Source organism: Nanorana parkeri, unplaced genomic scaffold (assembly GCF_000935625.1).
Source record: "Nanorana parkeri isolate BGI_ZX_2015 unplaced genomic scaffold, ASM93562v1 scaffold1451, whole genome shotgun sequence".
Taxonomy (NCBI): Eukaryota; Metazoa; Chordata; class Amphibia; order Anura; family Dicroglossidae; genus Nanorana; species Nanorana parkeri.
Genome location: NW_017307719.1, coordinates 34,347 through 54,772, shown reverse-complemented (window position 1 = coordinate 54,772; position 20,426 = coordinate 34,347). Strand labels below are relative to the sequence as shown.

General features: G+C 39.9%; 1 protein-coding gene across 1 annotated transcript in view; it reads right to left on the bottom strand.

The window, feature by feature from the left end:
* The window catches only part of LOC108798331 (multidrug resistance-associated protein 1-like), a 112,632-nt gene that overhangs the window by 57,973 nt on the left and 34,233 nt on the right, over positions 1-20,426 (bottom strand). The window contains exons 7-12 of the mRNA XM_018570070.1: positions 14,290-14,457; positions 13,562-13,736; positions 8,304-8,382; positions 5,248-5,371; positions 4,497-4,704; positions 2,299-2,609 (exon numbers count right to left, since the gene is read on the bottom strand). Coding sequence (XP_018425572.1) covers positions 2,299-2,609; positions 4,497-4,704; positions 5,248-5,371; positions 8,304-8,382; positions 13,562-13,736; positions 14,290-14,457 — 1,065 coding nt within the window. The remainder of the gene's footprint in view (positions 1-2,298; positions 2,610-4,496; positions 4,705-5,247; positions 5,372-8,303; positions 8,383-13,561; positions 13,737-14,289; positions 14,458-20,426) is intronic.

Genomic DNA, 20,426 nt, shown 5'->3' with positions numbered 1-20,426 from the left:
ACTTCACCCAGTAGGGTAGATCTAAAACAAAGTTGTGTGCAACAAATAACAAAAAAACTGTCAACCTTTACACAGCACTTTATATACTGTACATTCACATCAGTCTCTGCCCTCAAGGAGCTTACAGTCTAGGGTCCTCATCTCACCTGCAAACTGATAGTAGGATCAATTTAGACAGAAGCCAATTACCAGCATGTCTTTGAAATATGGGAGGAAACAGAAGTAGACCCAAACCCGAAGAAAACCCAAACAAGCACAGGGAGAACATGTAAACTCCATGCAGCTCGTGTTCTGGATACATTTTAACTTCTGATAAACTTGCTGGTTTGATCAGCACTATTATTAAATCTGCTATAGGACCTAAACCAGCGTGGTAAGGGAGGTTTATTCTACAACACTGCATTTTTATATATACCTACATTAATTTATCCTGTCTACAGTCAAGAACATGTTCTGTTTCATGCCACAAACACTGACTGCAGAGGTGAGGCCACATTAGCGAAATGAGTTGTTTTCCCCTGCACTTCTAGACAAGGATGTGCTCTGAGGCATTTCAGTGTTACTTCTGTATTCAACTGACATTTGTTAAAAAGGTTTCAGGTAGGTGTGTGTGTAATATATATATATATATATATACACATACATATATACACAGGACCCACTGAAGTGTGTAGGTCATGTATCCTTCATCAGCTTAAAACTTGTTTCAGGTCAGCAATTAAATGGGTACTGAAACAAGGATATAGAAGATAACCTCATAACTTCTATCATCAAACACAAGTCAGCAACAGAAATTCAAATGGTTCCATCTTGACAGGTGTCCTTTGAAACCCAACTGCAAGCAAACAATTTCTATTGTTTTAACATGAGTGGAGGTTGGTTAGACTCTCTGTCATCTTTTTAATTGCGGTCACTATGCCAGTTTTGGAGAATTTTATTCTCTTCCCATCTAAGGCCCCCATGTTTGAACAGGAAGTGGGGGGGGGAAATCTCTCAAACAAGGATTTAGACATCAATAAAAGGAAGAGAGATAGGAAGAGAGAGTGAAAATCCCTTTTTAACAGGACCACACATAGTATTAAAACCTTTCCCAAAAATAGGTTCTGAAAGCAGTCATGGTGTGGCTGAGATTGGAAAGGCACACATTCATATGCTTTATGTAATTCAACATAATGTAAATTGTGAATTACAAATCTGTGGTCACAGGTGGTAAACTTTGCAATGTGTCAGCTTTTTTGCATACTTGCCAAAGACTCTTTATTGTGGTAAGCATATACAGGCAGTCCCCGGGTTACATACAAGATAGGGACTTTAGGTTTGTATTTAAGGTGAATTTGTATGTAAGTCGGAACAGGTAAATTTTTTTAGTGCAACTCCAGCCAAAAAAATGTTTTTTAGTTTTGGATAGCATAGGGAAGGGTCACGGTCCTTTTGCTGTCTGTTCCTGTTGTTCAGAAGATAATATAATTTAAAACATTTTTTATTTAAAATGACACAGCAAAAAAGGTTTTTTTCTATTTTTAATTTTATAAACTTAATTTTTTTTATTGTTTGCCTTTTTAATTTATTTAACTTTTTCTTTACTTTGTTTACATTTTTTTGTCTTTTTAATTTTTTTTAAACTTTTTTTGTATTTTAATGCTGGGAGCCATAGCCAGCCTGCTAATGGATATTTCAAAATGCAATAGCCAATAGCAGGCTGGCTATTGCATCTGCCCACTGCCAATCAGCATCAGGTCCCCCCATGCTGATTGACAGCAGACAGTGGGCGGGTGCAATAGCCAGCTTGCTATTGGCTATTGCATTTTACAATATCCAATAGCAGGCTGGGTATGGCTCCCAGCCTGCAATGAAGAGTAGGCAGGGGGGCGGGGCAGAGGAGCCGCGCCCGGACCAGGAGACCGGAAGATCGTCCGGACCGGGGAAGCCCACGGAACTGCTGAAGAGGAAGCCGGCACATCTGCGGAGGTACGTGGGGCATCAGCGGTATGCAGCGGTGTCCCCGCTGCCTCCGCCAACACAGGCCGGAGAGCAGCGGGGATTTGAAAGGACACAGGCCGCTGCAGCCACAGTTCTCCTTAATGTACCGGCAGCTGCCGATACATTTAGGAGAACTCTGGACCCCGTTTTTAAGTACGGATTGTCTGTAAGTCAGACGTCCATAACCCGGGGACTGCCTGTATTTGTAGAAAAATTGCCTTAAAAAGGCAGGAACAATATGTGTTGCAAGAACTATTGCAAGTCTTTATTAGATCTCTAAACTAATGCGTGTGTCATTAGCAGCTGAAAAATACCCACCTGAACAAAAAAGTAGAGCAGCCCCAGGGGTGGAATAATTACAGCTACTATCGGTGTTGCAATCAGAATTATAATGCATGCCCCCATTACATTAAACAGGGAACCCATGAACATCTTAATAATCTGGGGAATCGTAGAATCAATAGTGTCCATCTCTTTGGAGAAACGATTTACAAGATTTCCACTTGGAGTCTTCTCAAAAAATCTCATAGGGAATCTCAGAACATTATGAAGCAAATCCATATGTAGGTACCGAGAAGCAAGGACGCCCCCTAGAGACACTGTTGTGGAATATCCAAAAACTGCAATGCCTGGAATGTGCAGAAAGAAGAAATGAACAGATCAGCACCTTTATCAGTCTTCACATAGTAATATATAGCAGTAGAAGGGGATATAGATAATCATATTATTTATTAGTTCATGGGGGAAACAGAAGGCATGTGGATTTATAGTATGCCCTTGTTCTATCAAAGTTTGTGACCGGTCACGTTGGTCACACATTTTAACGTAATTTTTCGGTGGTGGAATGTGTGACCGGCAATAGGTCAAGCATTCCAACGCTTTCTCAGCTGTTCCAGGGCAGATCGGCATCGCAGATCGCATGTGCAGGAGAACCGATCTGCCCTGTTACAGCTGATCGGTCCTGAAATGTCACTTCTATCCGACTTTGTGAGTGCGATCTCGCATTCCACAAAGTCAGATAGAAGTGACATTTCAGGAACGATCAGTGGTTCCAGGGCAGATCGGATCTCCTGCACATACGCTCTGCGATGGCAATCTGCCCTGGTATAGCTGAGAAAGAGTTGGAATTCTTCACCTTTTGGCGGTCATATATTCCACCGCCGAAAAACTGGGCGTGATTAGGTTAAAATGTGTGACACATGACCGGTCACACATTCCAACCTAGTCACAAACTTTGATAGAACACCCTGCAAACTAGCTTTGCTGCCCCCCTTGTAAAAAGTGTGTCTGTCATTAACGAACAGAAACGAAAAAGCTCAGTCATGAAGGGGTTAATCTCAGATCAATCCCCTTACTCCCATTTACCTCCAAACTCTTAGAATGCCTAATCTACAACTGCCTGAGCTGCCACCTCAGTGATGACAACGCCATCGACCCTCTACAGTCCGGCTTTCACCCCCAACACTGCTGAAACTGCCGTCTTAATGCTCACTAATAACTTCCTAACTGCTAAAAACAATGTCCACTACTCCTTACTCTTGCTTTTAGACCTTTCTGTTGCTTTTGATATAGCTGACCACCCTCTGCTCCTCAAAAAACTCCACTAGCTTGGCCTCCAAGATACTGCTTTCTCTCATGGTTCTACTCCTACCTAAGCACTCCTTTAGTTTCGCCTACAAATTTAACTCACCCTCTCCTCTTTCTGTAGGGGTCTTCCAAGGCTCTGTCCTTGGACCCCTATGCTTGCCTATCTACACCTCCTCCCTTGGTCAGATGATAACCTTGCATTGCTTCCAATACCATCTCTAGGTCCACGACACTCAAATATATCTCTCCATTTCACAACTTAAACTTCAGTTTCCTTTTCCATCACTAATTTACTGACATATGGGTCTAGATATAACAACACTTCTTAAAACTCAATCTTTCAAAAACGGAGCTCATATTTCCGCACTGGAACGCACGGTGCCGCAATGCTGTGCTTTTGAGTGCAGTGCGATTGCAAGAAAAATTGTGCATGCAGTTTTATTCTGAATTAAACTAAATGTTTGTAACACTGCATTTGTGTATTTTATTTTAAATTAAGGATGGTATTTATTTAATTTTTTTTTATCCGATCAAAAAAAATGAATCGGCCAAATAATCAATTACGAAAATAATCATTAGTTGCAGCCCTACAAAATTCATAAGTGGCTGTTTGATGCCGAAGACCCTGAATGGCAGAATCCTCCATCTTTATAATTATTGTGGCGAAACCACTTGCTTACGTCCTTGAAATACAATGGTCAGTAAGACCAGTAAGTCTCTGCCACATTTCCTGCTTTTGCTGGTTTCTACTATAAGGCTTTTGCATATTCCATTATACATTAACATGTAATAAATGCTTTACCAAGTAATGCCAGCAGCGCGATCATGAAGGTTTTCAGTTTTAAGAGAGAAGTTAGTATGATGCAACAGACAAAACACACATATACAACAGATTCAAAACAATGACAAGATAAACAGTTAGCGCCAACCTTGTGACATTCCTAACGCTCCATAAACGCTAAGTCTCATTTTCGTGTTCTGCTGGGTGCCATTGACTACTTCATCATCGGTCCATAAACTGAGCCAGTAGTTGGAAGCCAAGGAAGAAACATGATTGCAGAAAAACAGAATTACGCTCAGGAAAGATAGAAGGAGACCTATGGCTTTCATGTATTCCCAGAACACTGCCATTTTAACCTGTAATAGAAAGAAGCAAGTTGCTTTAGTTTAAGATCAGATGTTTATGGGTGCCTTCTTTTTTCCAGTGTTATTAATTATTGGTTGCTAAGGTGATGTGTGTAACAAAAGAAAACTATTGATTTGTATGACATGCTATGGACCTGCTATAACAATATACAAAGCAGAGCAGGATTTGTTCAGCACTAGACACACACTGGTACTTGTAGATCTAGCAATGTTTTATGCGATGTTCACACGAACATCACAGGGCTGTAATTGTAGACTTATTCTGTGTTCCTAGTAGGTTTTTGCTACATGTGACATGCTGTGGGCGGCAAAATATGCAAAGGTCCTGATTAGGGGAATGAGCAATGTATTAGGTGAAATAAACCACAATATCAACCAGAAACTACCCATTTTTAGGACTGCTAGATAAAAGTTGATTGTTTTCTAAGGATTTTTGCAAATAATTGTTCATATCAAATCTTTTCTAACAATGTAGTAAAAAAGGTAATCAAACAATTTATCTTATCTGGAAGCAAAAACCAAGCAGAACCTCACCCTGCCAGTTTTGGCCTTGTCAGCTTCAGTCAGTTTCCAGACCTCTTTCTCAGTTCCTGATTTCTGGATGTCAGCAGTGCTGTTCTGCTGTGTAGACTTTGTTTCAGATGATACACTCAACTGTCTGTTCGGAAACAAAATGTACTATTTATTTCTGGAATTCTGTTGTCAAATGGCTATTATTTGGGCTAGTAAAAAAAAAAAAAAAAGGAACTGAATGAATGTTATATCTTAAGATCCCCAAAACAGAAGAGGGGCCTTATTCAAGTTACATAATTGGTAAGGTTGAATAAAGACACAGGTCTTGTTAACGTGTGTGTACACGTTAACAACTCCCATATCGCTGTGTATCCTGTTAACTGAGCAACTCGTCTTTTTTTTTTCAGCTGATACAACTGCGGAAGTGATTTCCACATTTTTACTGCTCTGGCAGTTACAAAAAAAACAAACCCTTAGGGCTTGTTCACACGAGTTAGTGCATTCAAGCATGGTTAGCGGCTTAAACGCACTGTATCACATCCTGGCTGGCTTCCTGCCTTCAGAAGTATAGCCGTGCATTGAAATCAATGGCCCTGCAGCCACACCCCCCACAGTGCAATCGCCTGCACCAGAACTTGTGGCACTTCAATGCATGCGTTCCAGTCCAGTGGGACTTGGAAAAAATGCTGCATGCACTAGACTGGAAAGCAGGCATCCATGTGCCACATTATCTGGTGTGGGTTATCGCACTGCAGGCCATTGACTTCAATGCACCACCACGCCCCCTCCCGCCCCTGAACGCAGGAAGCCAGTTGGGATGAGATACAGTGCATAACAGCAAGCTAACTGCGCTGGAACGCACTATAACTTGTGTGAACAAGCCCTTACACCAGGGGTGTCAAACTCAATATTATTGTGGGCAGCATCAGTATTATGGTTGCCATCAACGGGCCAATTGCATCTGTAAGACTATATAAATGTATCTAGTCTTTATCATATTAAATAATTGCCTCTGCATTGACTTATTACTGATTTTAGTAATAACTTAACTAGCTGTAAATGTAGAAGTCTAAGAAAAATAATGGCAATTAGTGTAATAGTGCAGACTATCAGGTGGCCGAGTACTCATGAAAATGCCCAGTATCGGCACAGACACCGGTGCATCCCTGGTCAGTATTTCCAAAGGGCAGAACACTGATTGCTGAGACATGGTAAGGGCAGAGACTAGGGGGGGGGCACAGCTGCAAGAGAAGTGTGAGGGCTTTGTGTTTGACATGTGTGCTTTACACAGTCTGAGATTAAAGAACATCTCATCCATGTGTCAGCTTCAGATTTCTTAGTTTAAACCTTGTATTTTCTATACTGCAGTCCTCATTGATGAGTTTGTAAACTGCAATCATATGCCCTCTTAGGAATCACTTCTCTAAGATGAAAAAGTAACAAGAATAACTCACGCCCTTCATCTCCCTTATTAATGTTGTTGCCCTTCTCTGAACTTTCTTAGCTTAAAGACAGCCCTCATGAATATGGATCGCCAAAACTGAACAGTGTGCTCAAGATGTGGCCAAACCAGTGTTTTATAAAGTGGTAGAGTTATGTTTTTATCTCTTGCAAAAATCCCTTTAAATGCAAGATAGTATTCTGCTCCCTTTGCTAGCTGCATCTTGGCACTGCATGTTATTCTTAAGCCTGTGGTCTAAAAAGACCCCCAGATCTTCCTTTATTTCCAACTTTAGGAGTGTCTCCTAAAGAGTATTTTGCATGCAAGTACATCCAATTGCATAACTTTACTTTTTTCAATACTGATTCACATATGCCATGTTGCAGCCCACTCCTCAATTCTATGCAGGTTTTTCCTGCAGTGATTCCAGGTCTTGAGTAGTTATTGCTCTACATAGCTTTGTCTCATCAGCAAATAGTGATATTGAGCGATTTATTCCAACCTCTATATAGTTTATGAGTTCCTGATCCAAAGTCTGCATACATTTGAAATAAAGGTTTAAAAATCCTTATGACAACCCACAGCATCACTATAAATGCATATATCTGGAGGTATGCATTTCAAAAATGCATGTAAAAATACACAATGCATCACAAAGTAAAGCATCTAGATGTCTATTTATACATTTGCAATCAAAACTGTCTTGTTCCCCATTGTGTACAATCATAGTTTATTTTTAAAGTAGAAGCTAAGTCTATTCTTTAAAAAGTGCTGACAGGCAGGCTTTCTATGACTGAAGAGACTGTGTAGGTCAATCAAGTGGCTGAAGACTCGACACTCAGAAAAAGGCATGAAAGCGGCAGTGAGGAAGGAGAGCACAGGCATCGCAGCACTGGAGGAGATAGCTGTGGAAGGCAAGACTGTCATAATGTGCTATTATGAATATATATACCGATCAACCATAACATTATGACCACTGAGGTGAAGTGAATAAGATTAACTCGATACAATAGCACCAGGAAGTGGGTGGGATATATTGGGCTACTCCAAATCTCTTGTGGGATGTTCCCCTTCCGTAGTGGTCAGAATGTAACAAAAGTGGTCCAAGGAAGGTAAACCGGTAGGCAAGGTCATGGGTGGCCAAAGCTCATTTGATGCATGTGGGGAGCAAAGGCAAGCCTGTGTAGTCTGCTCCAGTAGAAGAGCTACTGTAGCTCAAGTTGCTGAAAAAGATAATGCTGGTTCCAATAGAAAGGTGTCTGAACACACAGTGCAAAACAAATGGCAAACGCACTCATCAATTCGTTACCAGCTTTACAGCATTATATATATATATATATACACACATACATACATACATACACATACATATACACATGCATACACACAGTAATTCCTGTAATTCCAAGGTTTGGTTTAAAAATATTTGTAGTGATTGTTCAGAATATGTTATTATAATCAGCACAGCCTGGGGGCAGGTTCACTTTTAATCTCTGGAAAAATGAAACAAAAAAATCTGACACAAACCCACTTTTGCTCTCTTCTTTCTTTAAAAGTCTTCAGTGCATTTGCATCAAATAGACTCTATAAAAAATATTACTACATTTGTAGGTTCATAGATAATATATTCACGTACCGCTGTAGAAACTTCTCACTTTTTTCATTCATCAACATTCCATTTTCCATATGTTTTTCTTCTGTAGGGCTCGGCACTTCTATGGGGAATGGGGAAGACAAACATATAATTCAATGTAAATCCTAACTGCAACCAAATAATATTTGTTGTGGAAAACTCAGCGTTCAGCTCCGTTCACACCTAGCATTTTCTGGCCTAAAAAAGATTAAAAAAACATCCCATCCATTACTATGGCCATGTTCACATCTGACCGCTTTGACGCTTGTAGCAAAACACCTGTCGTTGGGAAAAATACATGAGCTTCTTTTTGACAGATTGAGCTCTTTGCCCCATAAACGTCAATGAAAAAGCTCAAAAACGCGTGTTTGCCGCGTTTTGCATGTGTTTTACACACGTTTGCCCATTTACATCAATGTACCACAATCTGCTTGCAAAAACATGGGACTTGATGTGCATAAAACAAGCAAAAGCACGCAAAAATCGCGCATAGAAATAAGGACACTGTCGCCTAGGTGTGAATCCAGCCTTATGACAATCCACCTTATTCAACACTAAATTGCATTTATTTTTATATTTACTTTTATCAGCAGAGCAGATGTAACTGAAATGGCTATTATGTAGTACTCTGAGCATTCTTGTTTACCTTAAAAATAACTAGCCATGATGCAACCCAGGCATTACTAACATACTTTAGCATTCACCACTATCAGCTTTTGATTGCAGGAAAAAATACAAAGCACCATTGCATTAAAGGAAAGCTTGACAAGCTGTAAATGTAATATGTTTATACAGTTACAGCTATAAGTACTGGTAATTCTTCCCAAAGAATTCCAATTTGCTTTAAAATGAATTTCAACTGATTCCATTCTTCATGCTAGTCTATAGCGCAGATACTTTTTGCTTTATGATTTAACCTTTTTGTAAATAATAAAACAAATTAAAATGGTAGAGGCATAACTGTTACCCATAACCTAAAATTTTGTAGCACATACTTTTGAGACCATAACTTCAATTCAAATGCTTTCTGTAACTGTAAGAGAGTACTTGCACTTCGTAACTGGTCATTTTTCCTACTCTTCTTGAACAAACTGCTCCAGTTGTCTAAGCGTTGATGGGGTTCTTCTCCCAACTGTGAGTTTTAGCTGTTTATATAAATGTTTCTCTTGATTCACATAAAAGACTCATTGCAGGCCACTTGCTTGCTTTTTAACCAAACGCCCTTGGGTTCTCTCAGATGTATGTTTGGGTCCTTGCTGAGGGACCAATGACTTGCATTTGGCACAGAGCTTTCAAACAATTAGCACTGTGTTCAATAGGCTTTCATAATCTGATGATTTTATAGTGTCCTATACAAATTTTAGACACCTGCTGCCAAAATTAGTTAAGTACCCGGTAACATTATGAAGCCTTCTCAATGTTTCACATTAGAGAGAGTTTACTTTGCAGTTTTTTTGTGTCTTTCAGAAGTTGGGTCTTCTACCATGGAGGCCAGTTCTATTCCGACAGACAGATGGTGAGACTTGATACAGTTGCATCTTGATTTAGGAAGTCAACCAAGAACGATTTAATTTAATTTTCCTTGGTTCTTTCTCCACTGTATGATTATATTTCTGTTCACTGTGGTGTCCATTTTCAACTAGCAGCCAAATCCAGGGAGATTGGCTATGATACCATGGACCTTTAAGGCCTAAATAATATTAGCTACCGTGGTCACAGGAACACAACTCCTTTTTGAGATGGCTTTGTGGGCTAGTTTACACCAGCCACAGAGGCAGCTCTTTCCCACTTCATTTTGTTCTCTCTGCCTCCCTAGTTTGTCACAGTTAGCAAAATTTAAAAAAATTGTACATTTCAAGGTTCTACAAAAATATTTTTTTAGGAAACAAGTAATGGGTTAACAATTTAATTTTCTTCTGCAGCAATGGAAGTAAAATATTTTTTCAAAACCTGTGGGTATAGTGCCACCTACAGGAAGATTAAACACCATGCTCAATTATAGCATAGCATAGCATTATGATCTTAATGAAAACCATGCAAACTGTGGCAACAGTCCAACCAAAATATAAGAAAATGAGTGGGGAGAGAGGGGTGTTTTTTTAATGAACATTGAACAAAAACAAAAAAAAAAGAGCTGGGAGGAGATCCTGGACTTGCAACTCTTTAACCTCTTCATGACTGAGCTAGTTTTCAGTTTCTGTTCATAAATGACTGGCACACTTTTAAAATTTTGCTGTGTGATTCTTCCACTGCAGTAATATACTTTCTTACTAAATGTACCCACACATATTATATATTGTTTTTTAGAGGACAGATAGGGCTATATAATTAATTATATCAAACGTGTACCTAACGCCTCACTTGGTTCGAATAAAATGTAAACAAAATGAGGAAAAAAAACCGTAAAGAAAACGTTTTTTTATTTTTTTTACACTTTGTAAAAAAAACAAAAAACTTTTTTTTGTGTGTCAGTTTATATCAAGCAGTCACTATGATAAATTAACTTAAATTTTTGGTTATTATTAGGCTGCTCCAAACATAGGAACAGCGAATAACCTTAGAGACTGATCCTGACAGCATTCCAGAATCAGATCTCTCTAAAGGTCTTTGATCCTGCTCAGACGAACAGAAGTGATACATTTCACGAACTGATACATTGTAATATTCCTGTGCTTGAAATGTATCAAACGTCAGGCGTCTATCAAGCTGTCAAAACGAATAGCAGAGAGGTGACTCACTCTGCTACCTCTCTGTTATCTTCAGCTGTAAAATAGGGGATCGCTATTTAGCGATCCCGTATTTGTAGGCAACGGCTTCATTCTTTTACAAAAGCTTAACTATTTCATTAATGAATGCCTCAACACTGAGGAGGCATTCATTAATTACTGGTAAACGCTGAGAATAAGCGGTTACCAGCTTTACAGAGCCTTAAGTAACTAGTCACGTACTGTGTACGTGGCCAGTCATATAGGCACTTTGTGGCGGGACGTACAGTGTACGTCTCCCGTCACGAAGGGGTTAAAGTCATGTAACCAGCCCCTCCTCCAGTCACGGAGTTTGCAGAATTTATTACACATGCACAAAACAGACACTAGCATGCTCCAAGACAAACCTTCTTCCTCTTCCACTTCTGTATGCTCTGCATATATGGCAGCATGTGGTATAAAGATATGCATAGTTAGGAACATTGCAGTTTCATTGCTCAGTGTGGTCTCTGTAGATCAAATAATTCTTCATGCAAAACGAAAATAAAATACATAGAATACTAAAGTTGGGATCACACTTGCGCCTTATCACACAAATACATGTGTATGCTTCCATTTATTCTGAATGGCGCTCATACGCACATAGTGAACAGTAAAAAAAATGCACCTGTGCTATAGTGCACCACAATGTACACTTAACACTCTGTTCCTTGTGGCGTGCTACTCTTTAGCAGATAGTACCGGTGTGATATTCTCCAATTACAATGATAGAGATTTTGAAATTAAAAAAATGTGTGTCCTGTAACATGACGCACGTATGCTCGCACGGGGCGGAGCTTGGAAGACGGATGCCGGCATCGGCCAGAGAACACAGCGCGGCTCGAGGCACAAGGTAAGTAAATGCTATGCGGCATTCCTGAGTGTAGCTCCGGGTTACCGCTTATGGTATGGAAAAGTAACCCCGAGCTACACTCGGGAATACCGCCAGAGAGGTTAATAGTGTGCCCCTGTGGGCAACAATATGTGTGAAGGGCCACAAGACAATTAAAAGTAAGAATCCAGGAGCATATCAGAAATGGCTTTGATAAGCACAGCTGATATAAAATTTCATGTTGTATCATGGATGTAACCCAAAGGGATTGAAGTTCTATGGGTCTGAGCCACCAGGCATTGGAGAGGATGTAACCTAAAAAGATATATTTTGCAGAAAGAAACTAAGTGGATATTCCTATTAGAGACGATGCAACCAAAGGGTTTAAACACTGACAGACTTGAACGGTTTCCTCACCAATGATTAAGATAATTTTATAAATTTGAATGTTTTATGGGATTTTAGAAAAATTATTTATACAATTCCCCTTAAATATTGATGTATTTAGCTTTTTTTAGAGTGGTAATTTATTGATAATTTATGTATATTCCTTATAATGGTGATTTTTAAAAATATAATGCATCCTCCATTATGGAATTGTTTTAATATAATATGTGGGACTCCCTTAGCATAGATCCTACCTTGTGTATTTATAGCTATTTTAAATTAATTTTGTTGTAATTTGTTTTTTTAATATGTGCTTGTTAATAGTACTTGTAAGGTATCGGGGTAATTAGATATGATGACATCTAGTTGCCACTGATAGCATGACATTGTAAGCTCACAATTGTGGTGCTGACACCTAGTGGTCACTGAGAGATGGGGCATTCTGAAGCGCAGTAATGTCAGAACTATAAATAATGAGACACAGGAAACTTCAGTAAGAACGGTGACCCTTGAAAGAAGTCATGTGACGAGACGCGGCAGAGGGCGGGGTATACATGTTTCCTGTTGCATGGACGCTGCTGGCATTTTAGGGTTACAAAGAAAAAGTGAATTTACCGCGGTTGTTTGCAGGTACGATTTTAATCTTTTTTTATAAAGTTTACGAAAAATATTACACAATGCGAGGTACTAATTTTTTCCTTTAAGTGTATCTGGGATTAGATTTGAAAGCCGAAGGATTGGAGTTGCCGAATAATGCAGAGGATACAGGAGGATTGGAGAAGATATATGTTTAGAGTGATATACACCATAGCACATGTGGCTTATCCTGTATATGGTATCCCTATAAATCTGATTTGGAAACAGAAGGATTGAAGTTGCCTATTAATCTGGAGGATACAAGGGGAGTGGAGGAGACATATTATCGGAGTGAAATACACTCAAAGCGCACAAGGCTTATCCTAAACAGGGTAGCCCTATACATCTGAGTGCGGTTTCTTGAATTATGAGCATGGTGGTGTGGATTGGCACGGTGATTTGTAAACACAGAAGACCGTTTTTAGTCATTGTTTTTATAACTTATATTTAAAACATATATAATTTTGGACACAACAGGATCAGTACACATAATATATATTTGACAGTAATAATGGTGCATTGTTTGATGTTATTGGTATAATTTTGAGTTCTCACTTATGTGCATGTACACAAGTCCTTTTTTTTTTTTTTTTAAAGCGCAGTACATGTATATCTATAAACGTTAGTCACAGCATATGACATTTTCTATGTTTCTACATCACCTTGTGCATTGTTCTGCTCAGCACTGGCATATGTACGCAAGAATTCTGCAAAAGCACCATCCTGTTCCAAAAGCTCCTGGTAGGAACCAATTTCAGTTATTTTTCCATCCACCATCACAATAATAGAGTCCACTTGTGGCAGGTAACTCACTCCATGAGTTACAAGTATACGAGTCTACAGAAATAATTCAACACTATGTAGTTACAGTAAACAAGTGCAATTAAAATTCCAACAAATATAAGGAAGAAGTACTGTACAAACTTCCAGTGACCTGAGTTGCTTCCATTATTTTGTAAAGTAATGCACAAATGTCCTTATCTTCCAGGTAAAAACAAAAGTGCCTGAAATTCAGCTAATAAACTGTTAGAATGTAGACTTACAAAGTTTAACACGTTTTTACTCCTTTTGACTCTTCCACATCTTATAGTGGACCAGTCTAGAATTAATATCGATTTAGGTGTGATTTTTACTATTAAACTTACGCATAACAGGTGCAATCCATTTTTTTTTTTTAACATTGTGAGGTAAAAGTCAGTAAAAATCAAAACTCCCTATACATGTTTATGTGGTAAAGCCTCTATAATCATTGCACATCTTACTCCTACAGCTTTTCCCTACTGTAATCGCTCTAGCTTTGTAAGCTTGAACAGGGATAAACAGCAATTCCTCTTTCCACTACATAAGAGCACCCAGTTACATTTTGATTTATATTTTATACAGTACTCACCTTATCTTTAAGTAGGCCTTTAGGCCCAATGACTTTGTCAAAGATGTGCTTCCCAACATGGGCATCTACAGCAGATAGTGGGTCATCCAGCAAGTAGACATCAGCATTGCAAAAAACAGCACGGGCCAAGCTCACTCTTTGCTTCTGACCTCCTGATAAGTTCACCCCCTAGCCAAGGAAAAACACAATTAATTTTACAGTTAAAAACTGAAAATGCTGAAAAACATAGGCCTTCAAACGGCATTTTCCTCGACACTGTCACCTTTCTTTGCATGGGTAAAGTGATAGTATCTCTTTAGGTGGAGGTCCACCTGGTATTGCAACCATCAAAATCATTAATTAGCACTTTTGCTTTCAGTACCACCAAGGATGTTAACAGAAATAAGGTCAGCATGAAATGTAACTTATGCCCAACTTATTAGAGGATTGCATTCAATGATAACTCACCATGTTATATCTCTGCTTTTGTTTCAAAGCATGCTTTTTGAAGTTATCAGCATGTTGAAGCTGACTGTTACACTGCAGTATTGAATTTGTAAGAAAAAAAACAATCCCATAACCATTAATAAACCATAAATACATTAAGACTCATTAAAAAGGGAATATCAAAGCGCTAAAGGTATAGGTTGTATAGGACTTGGTACAACCAAGTATACAAGTGAGACTATAATAATCAAGTAAAATTAATACATTGTTGCATTAAATCATCAATTAAATTATGTAGAAAAAAACGTGATGACCTATCAAAAGTCTATAGCCAATATGTACCAATATGCAGGCGATCCACAAAAAGCACCTTAAAATGTGGAATATAACATGGGTGCAAAAAATGAAAAAAGTCATGAAGGGGTTAAAAAGTCATAGGAAATGTATACAGGAAAAAAATGTTGATGGTGTATTTCAGTGGTAGTCCGACAACCCTTCTTAGATGGGTACTCACCAAATGGAGTTAGTAGAAAGGCTTTTGATTAGTGGCACTTAGGCTTACGGTCACGCTTTATTTTGGACCCGGTTGTTTCTGCTCTGAGACCCAGCAGGGTGAGTGTTTTGTCTTCTCCCTTGCAGCGCTGACTGTGTCCCAGAAGCGCAATGATGGATTTTCTCAGATATGGTGTTGGCGAAACTTCTCGCCGTGGTCCCACGATATTTTAGGAATAAAAGAGGGAGAAAGCGCTCATGGTGTAGTAATTAAAAGTGTACACATTTATTAAAAATAGTAACTTACACAGGCAGTTGAAAAAGTCACATGACGAAACGCGTCAAAGAGGGTAGATTCTTTTTTTAAACTGTTCCTGAGCTGCCTGTGGCGGCCGGACTTTTTATACTGCCTGTGTAAGTTACTATTTTTAATAAATTTGTACACTTTTAATTACTACACCATGAGGGCTTTCTCCTTCTTTTATTCCTAAAATATCGTGTGACCACGGCGAGAAGTTTCGCCGACACCATATCTGAGAAAATCCATCATTGCGCTTCTGGGACACAGTCAGCGCTGCAAGGGAGAAGACAAAACACTCACCCTGCTGGGTCTCAGAGCAGAAACAACCGGGTCCAAAATAAAGCGTGACCGTAAGCCTAAGTGCCACTAATCAAAAGCCTTCTACTAACTCCATTTGGTGAGTACCCATCTAAGAGGGGTTGTCGGACTACCACTGAAATACACCATCAAATTTTTTTTCCTGTATACGTTTCCTATGGCTTTTTAAATTACCTTCCACTGAACACTGTGCTCCGGTGATTTGATTTTTTTATTGTAAGGGTGCTTTTTGTGCATCACCTGCATATTGGTACATATTGGCTAAAGACTTTTGATAGGTCATCACGTTTTTTTCTACATAATTTGATTGATGATTTAATGCAACAATTTATTACTTTTGATTAACATTTGTTACCATCACTAGTTAATAGACCTTCACATATCGATTATTTTTGTTGTTGTTTCAACGTTGGTCTGGTTTTCCAGTTTCTTTGACACAATTGAGTTATTCAGTTCCCCCTTTTTTTCAATATTTCATGCAGGATTTCTTTTGATTTGTTTAGTCATTATTGGGTTTAGGCCAAATCACTTAACCCTTCATTTTACTTGATTATTATAGTCTCACTTGTGTACTTGGTTGTACCGAGTCCTATACAACCTATACCTTTAGCGCTTTGATATTCCCTTTTTGATCACTTAAAGGATTCCATCCTTTTTTCACAGCTGCTTTAGGTTTTAATTATTAATATATATTCATCTTAGCCATTTTCCAGAAGCGCAGATTATTTATTTTACATTAGACTCATTAACCACTTGAAGACCAGGTGTTTACATCCCCTTCCTGGCCAGGTTATTTTTCAGTATTCAGCGCTGCGGTTTATTAAGCCATGCAACACTGTCCTGAATTTTAGATCATTTTTTTGGGACAGATGGAGCTTTCTTTTGGTGGTATTTAATCACCACTGAGGTTTTTATTTTTTACTATACAATGAAAAAAGTATCGAACATTTCGGGGAAAAAACAAAAACAGTTTTAACTATGTTAAAAAAACATAAATTTTTACCCCAAATTTTTGGTAAAATATAAAAGTTGGGGTCACGTCGGGTAAATAGACACCAAACCTGTCAAGCTTTAAAACGGCGTGCGCCGGCGAAAAAATACCATACCCGAAATTGGTCATAGGCGACACTTTAAAAACTTTTACCGCTCATCAGTTTAGCGTTAATAACGGATGGCCCTAGAACTACTGCCATTCATATGAATAAGCCATTTGGTGAAACATGTTAAGAGTTGGAGAAGCCTGTGTTTACAGCATGTTTTGAGTTTAGGAATAAACAGTCGAGCTTGTGATATCAGTGCTTTGTTCAGCAATTGTTTCTGTGAAAAGCCATTAGCCAGACACAATCCTTTTTTACTCCCATCATGTTCCAGTTTTACTAGGATGCCTTCAAACTCCATTCAGTAAAGCAGAAGAGGAAGAAGCTGGGGGGTGGGGTGTCATAGATCAGGTTGAACTGATCCCACAAAGTCAACAGGGCATCCACTACTATGACTAGTGGGTGCCCTTGACAAACCTACTCCTTTTTGACTGCCACCAAAAAAAAAACACCTTCAGACACACAGTCCGCAAAGGAAATTCCCTCATGTCTTTAAAGGGAGCATCTTGCAAAACCTAAAGCACCAAATGTTGGTCGAACCACGTCTACGTACCAAGAACTCCAAGGCTATCGCTGAGCCACTAGAATGACTGGAATCCCCTTGGCTTCTATCCTGCTAAGTAGACGTGGCAGAAACTGTACCTGCACGAAGGCATAGATCAGCGCATACCGGTCCAATGGAGACACTAGAGCATCCATCGCATCCACCAACAAATCTCTGGATCTGGCTATAAAGCAATCCACCTTCCTGTTGAGACGAGACGTCAAGAGATCCCTGTCTGCAATCCCCCAACAATGACAAATCAGATTCAACACCTCTGGATGAAGCAATCACTCACCCAGATTTAAAGACTGGCAACTGAGTTAATCGGCTTGCCAGTTGTCAACCCTGGGAATGTACACTGTGGACCGAGCAGGAACGTGCCTTTCTGCGCAGGAAAGGATGTTGGGCACTTCCCTCGACGCAGCCACACTTCTTGTTCCTCCTTGATTGATGTAAGCCATGGCATTGTCCAACTGGACCCCAACGACGATTGGTCCAATGCAGAAGAGACAACCGGATCACTCGAAATTCTAACATTTATCAGGAGACCCGATTCCTCAGATAACCACTGACCCCTCTGCAACCCAGAACACCTCCTCACCTGAGAAGACTGGCATCCATCGTTATGACCGCCCAGTGCAATGGTAGGAAGGACTTCTGGTCAGAAGAGCTGGAGAATGAAGCCACCAAAGAAGAGAGGCCTGTGTTGTCCAACTTACACAAATTTCCCTGTTCAGCAAAAGTAGGGACTTGTCCCACTGCAACAATGTCCCTCTGCAGAACCCTGGTATGGTATGTTGTGCATAAGGAACCACTTCAAAAGGAGGCCACCATTAGGCCCAGAACCTGAATGGCTGGGGAATGACCGCTGAGAAACCGGGAGTGACAAAATCATCATCACTTCTGGGTTCATTCAGCAGGGAGATCAGTGAACAGATGTTCGCTGGTCTCTCTTCCTTCTCTCTGCCAACACACTGGCAATGCCGGTTCTGGGTGGGGCAGAGGGGTCTGGTAAACACAGCATGGGGTATCGGGCTATACACATGTAAACGGACTTGCTTACAGAGGCCGCTGCCACCGACATGTGGCATATTTTAATTCTGTATAGAGAGGGGAAGGATTAGAACAGCTGTCAGGTTTTTACTGTTGTCTATGTGCCTGTTAAAGAGATTCACCCTCTCTATTTGTCCTGGTCACTGTTATGACTTAAAGTCAAAGATAAATCACAAATTGTGGGTTGTCACCAGAGCAGGAATATATGGGTAATCTTCCAATTAGGACACTAATTCTGGTGGTGCTGCTAACCACCAGGAATGTCCCTCTCTTTGGAGGGATTTGCTTCTATTTCCTGTTGTGCTCATCAGAGAGGACGCAAGAGAAATCTCTCCAATGGGACACAGATTTTAAAACAACAAAAAAAACTGACAGGGGCTATAACCCTCCCTTAGGCCCCTTTTCACACGGGCTGATTAGGAGAAGAGCCATGCACGGATCCTCTCCTGATCACAGCAGTACAGAGCGGATGTCACCACTGTGACATCCGTGCATATACAGTTTCTTCCTCCATCTTGCGATGGAAGAAAAAACTGCATTTACCGGAACCCAGGTCAGTCTATGGGGAATCGGATGTAAACAGAGGTGTCCGTTTACATCAGATTACCCCCGAATCTGGCACGACGAACACTGTTCTGTTTGTTTTTCTGTACCTGGCTGGAGGCGGGGGTAATCGGGGTATAAAACGGACACACGGCTGCCCACAGACTTGCATTGGGCATCCGGTTGAGTCTGCCTGTAAAACTGACAGGCAGACCTGATCAGAGGGACCGGTTGAAAGGGGCCTTACACTTTCCAAACAAAAAAAAAAAGTTTTGGCCTCAGTTTCTACTATAATAAAACTCGATGGAGGAATCTTTAGTAGGAAATACAGAGAAAAAAAAAAAGAAGGATGCACTTCTCTCAGAGCAGAAAGAAGGAATCCATCACCTAAGGACACTAGTGAAAAACTAATGCAGGCTTGGTGTTGCAGTAAGGACTCTCCTAACAGCCTTGATTTGCCACTCTCCAATCCCCTGAGGGTAGCTGCATAACCTGGGCCAGATTAAGAGCACCATGGGCATGGTGCTGGCTGAGGATTTTGGTGGGCCTTTTTAGGGAAATACATAAAAAGAAAACATTTTATTTACCATTAAAGTGCATTAACCAAATGTTGGATATCCTAAACACACAGAATAAACAGGCTTTTTCACTGAACCCCAAATTACCTAAATGAGGCAAACTGGTAGATGAAAATTAAACTACACATTCTCTTATCGTGTTTTTTGCTTGCAAATTTGTCAATTGTAGAATCGACCAATTATACTGCAAACACATTTTCTATATAATATATAGAAAACATCATGTGACACGGAACATTCTGCTGAGTTCTGTGACATCTGTTGTGGCTGCTGATTGGTTGAAGGGGGCAAAAATCCTGTGTAATAAAATTAGTTAGGAGGCCTTACACTGAATGGAGGTATTCTCACTGACCAGAATCCCCTCTGCTCCCACATCTCTGCAATTCTGCTGTGTCTGCATACAATCGTCCCTCTTGTGCATCTCACCTTCTGGATGGCAGCCGGTGTGATTTCCCCCTTCTCACACTCCCACAGGATATTCTTTTTATTGTTTGCACGTTATGACAGATACTTCACACAATTGATGGGAGACCAACATAACCCCTTAAAGAAATGCTGACATTGTCAAAACTAAACCCAGGCAGGATTACTTGCTTTGTCTGCTCATAGTCAGATTGTGAAAGGGTTATGAATAATGATCCAACCTGCATTGCTCTACTAGACCACAAATGCATTGCAGTTGCTGTACATCAATAGTACACCCAATCTTCTTCCCCAAATAGGACAGACCCTGATCACTGACATGTTACAACAGAGATACCACATAGATAAAGCAGGCACTGGAT